We start from the raw sequence: 8,373 nt of genomic DNA on the forward strand, positions 1-8,373 counted from the left end.
GAGGCAAAAGATTTCCCCAAGAGACTCTTCTGTGAGCCATTGTTTCAAACTTATAGCACTTTATTTAATACGATTCTTGATAATTACTTGTATGTCCCTGGTGAAATGCCCTTTTTTTTTTTCTGACTTGGATATCTTTGCTCTCAAGATAAACATTTGGTGCAGAATCAAACCTTACAGTACTTCCTGGGTAGGAGGCTGTGATGTGGTAGTTGTCCTAAAAGTACCACTTCCAAGAACCAAATTCCCATCTCTTCCAGATTTAACGTAGCTTCCAGGGTAATTAATGCTTTAATTAAAACTCATCTATTTTCTCAATTCAGCTGGAATCCAGGTGGTCTTACAACTTCTGTTGATCTGTTTGGCAGCGTCTTAACAAGAATTTCACCGTGTGCCTTGGTGTAGGGTACAAAGTTTGTGTAAAGCACCATACAGAAAAAGACATTGAATCCTTCTGTGAGCATAGCTGCGTTCATGGATAAACACGTTCTGATTCTCTGTAGAAGTTCGGTACTTTCATTAAATTCAGGTTGCGTGTGTTTTGTGCAACATGTTAAAATTTGTGGGGGACCATTTATGTTTTACTTAAACAGGGTTTTTTATGTTGTGACTGACTTAAAAATAGTTAATCCTGAAAGTAATGTAGCTGAGGAAAATATAGAGAATACTGCCAAATTAAATATTTGAAGAAATGCTTTATCCATAATAACCTAGTAACCTGATCTCTCATGCTTGGATCACTGGGTAAATTCAGCCCTAGATTTTATTATTTTTGTCACAAAGTGGTGTCGTAGAACCTCCCAAATCCAACAGTTCTGAGGAATAAAGGAAAATCAGAGGGAAAGGAGGCTGCTGAGTCATGAGCTGCTTCTTGTAAATTAGGATTAATTGTTACAATAATCGGTTTGAAATTCATTGCAGAACATAGAGAGGTAACCATTACTTGCTCTAGAGTTCCACTCCCCAAAATGTTTTGGCATGAAAGTAGAACACAATTCCTGATTTGGGTAGTAAAGCTGCGAGCAGGGTGTCTGACACTGACTGAGCTGTCTGACGCTTCTGTGGGATCAAGAGAAGAATTACCCGTGCAGAGACTGTGAGGAAGCCTGAAGAGCGGGATGTAGGTTCTAGGCAAGGAGCAGAGCCCTACGGCTGAGTGCAGTTATGTTAAATCAATGCTACGTTAAAAACCCAGCTGGTAGGGTGTTGGCAGCGCTACCAGCACATGCATTTCAGTGCAAAATTTGCTCTGTTACGTTAATTTGCATTTACTCTGTGCCAGACTGCACTGTTAGTGGGATTGCTTTTAGCAGTACTGTGCTTTCAGGGTATTGGGAGAGGGTGTGTCAAACCCAACGCTGTTGCTGCCGTTAAGTAACTACATGTCCTTATCACACAGTTAACAATGCCTGTGCCTGGCTCCCAGCTTCCTCTGCCCCGCTATGGCTCTGGCCAGCAGCCCCTGATTCTACCGCAGTCCATCCAGCTTCCTCAGGGGCAAAACCTGCCTGTAGGAGCTCCCCGAAGAATTCTCCCTCCTGGATCGCAGCCTTCAGTTCTTGCTACCAGCAGGGAGGTAAGGATTAACTCCTGCATGCTCATCTTGGCATTCATTAACCTCTCTTGCACTGAAGTTTTGTTCTTTGATCTTGCTTGTTAAAGGGGAGGCTAGCTTGGTAAAGGGGATCCTTAAATATCAAAGCCAAGGCTTGGTGTAAAAATGAAGGAGCCCTGTTCTTCTCACCTCAAAAGCACAGGTCAGCAGCCTTTCAGGTTTTGCTGCTGGCAATCCTTCTGTTTCCAGGGAGCCCCATCCTGCCTTGATCCAGTTTGGAGTCTCCAGTTTTATTACATGTTTACACAGGTTTCCCCAGAGTGCTTGAGGGGTGGTGAGCTCCAGACACAGCTGGAATACTGCCCAGATATTTCACACTGTTGTGAAGCTTGTCCATTTGAGTAGGTATATTAATGTCATGTCTGGTTTGATGGATTTGTATCATAAGTTTTTCTACTCTAGGGGAGAGAAAGCACAGCAGTTAGCTTCCAGGTTCACTATTTGCTTGTGCTCCTGGCTTGTTGATTTAATACAAGCGGATCATTTCACTTACAAGCCTCATTTACTTCACCTGAAAAATGTTTCTTTTAATGGGCATGATGGGTAGAAGGGCAAAAACTTGGTTTATATGTTCATATGAAGTAGTATCCATTACTGTGAATGCGAAGATGATGTGCTCTCACTCGTTTTCTTCTGTAGTCCTCCCAAATGGAAATGAAAGGGTTTCATTTTTCCGACGGTAAACAGAACATGTCCTCCGGAGGGTCTGTTCCATCACCACATGCGTACAGGTAAATGCTTATGGAATTTAGCCTCTGTAGTCAGAACGGGGAAGTAGTAGTGTTCCCCATTTGCAGAGACGTGGTGCATACATCATTGCTCTGTAAGACCTACTTGGGTTTTCATGTGTAGAATGTGCTTACTGTAGTCCAAACACTTGCATTAAGACGAATGATCATGGCTTTCAGTTTTGGGTAGAGACCAATTATGTCTCTGACTTGGTCATTTGTGCTTGTGGGAAGTGCATAAAGTTGTTTTCAGTGTCTTAAAGGCAAATTGGAATTGTGCTTTTTTGTGTTTCTTGTTAAGGTAGAAAATTGGGGAACATAGCCTAAACGTTTTAGTTGCAGCATGGTCTCAACTTCTCAAGATTGAGAGATGCTAACGTGGAGACATTCCAAGCCTTCAGGTCATTGAGAGTTTGGGGACTTGCAGTTACTTCATTTTTTTTTTAACCTCTAACCAATCCACGTGTTGTCTTTTGGGCTGGGGAGCTCGTTGATCTGCACAGTACAGACTCATGCCCTGTCTACTGCTGCTTTCTACAGTCCTTTTTTCTTTCACACGTGAATAAGGTTCTCGTTCCATTGTAGAATTTACTCCATGAATATTGTCGACTCTTCGATTTCCAGGCCTAGCTCTGCCAGCCCAAATGGGAAGCCGTCTGGACCAGCAGTTAGTATGGGCTCGGTGCAAGGACACTATGTACAACAGGTAGCGTATGTCAGCACTCCGACCCAACAGCGTCTGTGCTTTTAGTGTCACACTTGGGCCTTGTCCTTGAGAGGGGTGGCAGTGTAGTAAAGCTATACGTGGAAGTTGTTTTTCCTGCAGGGAGAACAAGAGAGTGGATGGGTGGGTGGGGAGTGTACCGAGCCCGTGAGTAACGCTGTGTGATCGGTGGTCAGGAGAAATTAGAGGATTACCTGTCTTACGGTTCGGTTTTTTCTGTTGATTTTTTATGGGATCTTTGAGATCCTTATGCATATGGTGTTTTTAGGAGAGCAAGGAGCGACAGCAGAGAAAGTACCTGAATTTTGGAGCAAATTTGACGTCTTGCATGAATGATGGTCGCAGTTGGTTTTTGTATCTGCGTACGAGTCTCTGTGCTATCTAATGCCTCCTTTCTGTGTGTCAAAAGGCAAAGCAGCGGGTGGATGAAAATAAAGCCAGTCTGGGAGCAGTAAAGCTGCAAGAAACAGCATCCACAAACCAGATGAAGCCAGTGCGCACAGGAGCGATCAAACCTCAGGCAGTAAAAGTGGAGGAAAGCAAGGCCTAGGAGCACCTCTGATGCCCAGCTGGTCCTGAGAGGCACTGCAGCTAAGACTGGACCCCACTGGATCTCCTGATAACTTCACCAGACCTACTCCCCACCCCACACTGACTGACGACAGTGACATCATCCAAGTCCTTCTTCCAACAAAGCAGTTTGAAACAGTGGATATGACATTGACCTGCTTGCTTTAAAACAAACCAACCGTGTGACTTAAGTGGCTCGAGCCTTTTCTTTTTTTTTTTTTTTGCCCCATGCACAGGTAGCTGTGATAGCTCACTTGGCAAAGCCCATCCTTCTCCTTCCCTACTTCTGTCTAAGCAGAGTGGCAACTGGGGGAGAGGGGTTAGTTTGAGGTTTTTCATTTTAAAGGCAGCTGAGGTTTTTACAGAGAAAAAAAAGCTATATCCTTGTTTATAGCAGAACTTTTATATGTTCTATCACTTTTCCCCCCTTCTTTCTGCTTTCCCCATTCCTTCCAGAAAATAAGTCCATTGAACTAAAATTATGTTCTGACAGAACCCTCCCTAGTTTTTATACATGGTTCTGTGCTATGCTTAGAATCAAGACTCCTAAACTGAGGTGGTTTAAGTGTTTTTTTCCCAGATGATCTAGCCTTTCAGATTAAGTGGAAAAAAAAAAGAAAACAACACAGGACAGTTACGGCATTCATTAATTTTTCAGTATTTTTGTTTTAAGCTAGAAGCAGTGCTTGCGTTAGAAATCTGTACTAAAGGTATATAGCAAGTCAGTACATTAATCTTGAAACTTGCACCACTTTAATTGTAGCTTTGGGGTGCCTTGTGCACAACAAAATGTGGCATTTTCGTTTTAAGGAAAAGCACCAAAATTTCTGTTGCGAGCTCCTCTGGATCTATTTTTTTGTTTGTTTCAGATTTTATTTTAGTGACTGCCAAACATGCAGCGAAATGTAAATCATGGATTTACAAAACGTAAAATCTTCTAAGCGAAATCTCCTCATCGCACATGGGTCAGAAGAGTTGGCTAGCACCAACGGGTTTGTTTGGACTACTTTTTGTAGTTGTGATGCTCTCTTATGCTCCCTACCTTGGCCGCTCTAATTCTTCGTGTCTCCTGAGACTTGTTCTATATTGAGCTCATCCCTCGGGGCTGCTCTCCTAAGCTTTGTTCTTCTCCCTTTTCCCTTGGTCGGTCTTTCAGTTCCTGTTATGGCCTCTTGTAAAATTTGCATAGAAACGCATTAGTAAGGGAGCCCCTCTGCAAGGCAGCCTTTTTAGCACACTTGGAACCTCCTTTTTTCGGTTGGAAGCGCATGGTTACAGAGCCAGTTTGGAATCATCCTTTTGATCTCCTTCCCCAGGTGAACAGCAAAGGGTTCTTTAGTTTTGATGTAATTGCATATAGCACATACACTGTGTCACAACCTTACACTTCCTCACCAGTATTTGATGGTATATGAAAGGAGGGTCCCAGTGGGAGTGGGTTGGGTTTTTATTTCTTTGGTTATTTGGTTTTTGGTTTGTGTGCTGCGTGTGTATGTAGATTTTAGGATGGACTTGCAAGTTCCTGAAAGTGCTTGGAGTCCTTCAGCTGATGGTAGTCTTAAGTAAACTCAGCTACTTTCAGCTAACCTGGTTTGTGTTGTTTAGCTCTTTCAAAATGTGAAGTAGGCTGGTCACTCTGAAATGATGGAAAGAAAACTTCATTTCTGCAGTAGGTGATAGCTTGCTAACTGGTTGTGCCGTCAGCATCTGCTAGATGGCAGCAAGTCATTTGTCGGTGGTTCCAAAGAAGATATTTTGAACGAAGAATGTATTTGGGAAGGGATCTGAAAGGTGTTCTTGTTTCTTTTCTTGTTGCTTTTTTTCCCCCTTTCTGGGAAAGATCCTTCATAACTTTCTAGGGATGCATTTGAAGTTTTAAGCTAGGTATAAATAAGAATTTTATACAGTAGCTTTAAAAAGAGCTTAGAAACCTAAACTAACTTAGAAATAGTATGTTCCCTGTCCACAGGTGTCCCCATTTTCTGTGGCAGAGAACCTGAAGGGAAAGGGATAGGATGGTACTTTTAAGGAAAAGTAAGAGCTCTTTTTTTTTCCTCATGTTTTATGGATTTTTAACTTCAGAGCAGTGCGTGCCAGAGTACCTCCCTAGAGTACAGGGTTTGAGATTAAGCGACAAATATTTCCTTAGCTTTCAGACATCTCCCAGACCTGCTTCCTCATCTGCTAGTCCTGCTCCCGACGTTTTCCAAAGATTGCTTCACTAGTAAGTCATCCCAGCCCCCTTTTTTATTTTCCTCCTTGGAATATCATGAACAACAGAACTGTCTTTTATTCTTTTTTTTATTATCCTCCTGCCCAGCTGGCCCTAGCTAATATCAGCTCAGAATCTAACTGTAATGGCTAAAGAGACTTATCCAGGCTCCCTTCTTCTCATCTCTTTCCTACCCTAAACACACTACTTAAGCTTTACAAAGACACTAACCTCTTTCCTCCCACCTACATGACTTTAAAATGGTCAAATGTGTTGGAGAAATTGGGTTATTGCTAGATGCAAGATATTGCAGTCCCTCTGGTGTAAATGCCATCAGAACTACAATACTTCCTGTTGAAAAAGGTCACCCTTCTTTCTAACTTCCCCCATCCTTCCCCCAACAGAATAAAACACTAGAATTTATTTATACGTATTTGATGTTGTAGGTCTAGGTGAAAAAGTAATTGTTTCACTGCTCTATTTATATATTATGTCTGAATTATTCTGTGCAGGAAAGGCCAAGAAATGCATGTGAGCTTCATTCCATTCCTCTCCTTTGCGTGACTGTCAGCTGCAGTTGGCAAGATGCTCTTTCACTTAATGGAGTTCTGTGTGTTGGAAAGCAGTTTTAGAGCCCAAATTTCTAAGGTGCAATATCCTTCTCTGGCATGTATTTTTGTTTAAAGCTAGCTTGAGGTTACTGCATTTTGCAGTGCCCTTGAGTCGCAAGGAAGGTCTCTGATCCTCAAGGTGCAGGAATGCCGGGGGTGCTGGTACATTGATTAAAAGGTCAGCTTGGGGAAGAGGAGAATGGAGATGTATCGAATGTTGAGATCGTTTATAGGGGGATACTTCTGCTTGCCGTCTGTACTGCTGAAGGGTAGGGTCCTGATGATTTATTCCTTTGCGAGTTGCTTTTGCTTTTACTGGAAATCTGGTACTAAATTGCAGGCTCCTGCTGGAAAGGTGCAGTGTGCAGTGGGAGGGAGAGGTGGGATCTATATTTTCAGCAAAAATTGGTGAAGCAGAAATATTCAGAGACTGACTTTGCTGCTTTTTGTGCAGACGAAGGTCTGAAGCACGTGCGTAACCAGCTCTATATGCAGTGATTCACGGCCTAGCAGCTGCATTCAGTGCTGCTTTCCTCTCCAGCTCAGCCTGCTTTTGGCTCTTGAGGAGAAAAAAAATAAAAGAGGTTAGGGGAAAAAAGCAAATGACAGGTGGAAGCAGCACAGTCACCAGTGAAACAGGTATTGTTGATCTCATAATTCACTCCTGGCTCCGCCAGGTGACAGCTCTGCAGTCAGTAGTCAGTCCCTCTGAATGTGTTTGCAGCCCATTGAACTCCACGTGTGTTTGTGCTCATGCAGAGAGGCACTCCATTTAACAGTTTCCTTGCAAGAATGCTGCAAAGCTACAAGCTGCCCTGTGGTTCCTGTGTATTTATAGATATATATTAAAAAAGGAGCTTAGCATTTTTGCTATGTCTCACCTTCTGGCAGGCTACTATATTCACTTTGAAGCGAGCACCACTGCATGCGAAGGTCTTGTTCCGTTGCGTTCTGTTAACCTTCTGTTTTGCTTCTGACAAGTTAAGCACAGGTTAATTCCTTGTAGCGTGGGTTATTTTCGATGTACAGCAGCCTAGTTTCCTTACAAGAAAGATGCACTCGTAAGAATTAACTTACGACAGGCATCGGGATACTTGGTCGTGGCCCGTCAGTAGGAAACGAGAGTTTTGCTGAAGCGGACTGCTGGCTGTGATGTGACAGCAGCAGTCCACTTACGTTTATTTTTTTTATTGTTGTTTTGATCCAAAGACCACCACATTTTCCTAGTGGCCGTGGGCACCCTCTTGTGTTTGACGGGTCCCTGCCGGCTCAAGAGGGCTGCGACCGCCCCCGTGACCCTGGAATCACAGCAGCAGCAGCGAGGCGCTCACCCTTTAGCATGTCTCAAGGCGTCGTCCTTAGCTGGAATCCTTCCTCTGGTTCTGTATAAATTGCATTTGTTGTTTCTCAAGGGGATATTGTACTCCTTACAGCTTTTAACCTCATGACCTGTATAGTAAATCTTTTTTGGCCTTTCCTCTCTTTGTCTTTTCATGTAGACCAGATATTTGAAAGGGCAGACGATGGATAATTGTGTAACGTGCAACCTGTTTATATTTTTTGGAAACTTTTACTTGGACCGGAACTCGAATCACGGCATCACCAGGCCAGTTGCGGCACACTCTTTATCGCCCTTTTTCCTCGTTTCAGTACCTATTGTTTCTCCTTTCAAATATGTGATTGTATTAGCTCTTTCCATATGAAAGAATTCTCCTTATTTAAATAAAAAAATAATAATAAAAAAAAAATAAAGCAGGTTATGCTTTTCTCAAATTCTTAAGGCCTTCCTCTCGTTTTTTTGGTTAAAGGTTTTAAAGCAAATAGGGTTATTTTTAAGATATTAAAGAAAATGACGTAGCCCTGTCAGGACCTAGCGACGTGTCCCGGCGTGCTTGTGTACCCTGCCAGGACCC

The 8,373-nt window shown here is 42.9% G+C and overlaps 1 protein-coding gene across 21 annotated transcripts in view; it reads left to right on the forward strand.

Moving 5' to 3' along the window:
* The window catches only part of PRRC2B (proline rich coiled-coil 2B), a 50,083-nt gene extending 41,850 nt beyond the window's left edge, over positions 1–8,233 (forward strand). For 10 of the 21 annotated variants that reach the window (XM_040531723.1, XM_040531736.1, XM_040531720.1 and 7 more), the window contains 4 exons: positions 1,400–1,576; positions 2,255–2,346; positions 2,929–3,049; positions 3,477–8,233. In XM_040531723.1, coding sequence (XP_040387657.1) covers positions 1,400–1,576; positions 2,255–2,346; positions 2,929–3,049; positions 3,477–3,617 — 531 coding nt within the window. In that variant the 3' untranslated portion in view covers positions 3,618–8,233. The remainder of the gene's footprint in view (positions 1–1,399; positions 1,577–2,254; positions 2,347–2,928; positions 3,050–3,476) is intronic. The other 11 variants (XM_040531729.1, XM_040531730.1, XM_040531727.1 and 8 more) reach the window with 2 other exon arrangements.
* The last annotated feature ends 140 nt before the right edge of the window (positions 8,234–8,373 follow it).

The sequence above is a fragment of the Cygnus olor genome, chromosome 19, assembly GCF_009769625.2.
Source record: "Cygnus olor isolate bCygOlo1 chromosome 19, bCygOlo1.pri.v2, whole genome shotgun sequence".
NCBI classification, from domain to species: domain Eukaryota; kingdom Metazoa; phylum Chordata; class Aves; order Anseriformes; family Anatidae; genus Cygnus; species Cygnus olor.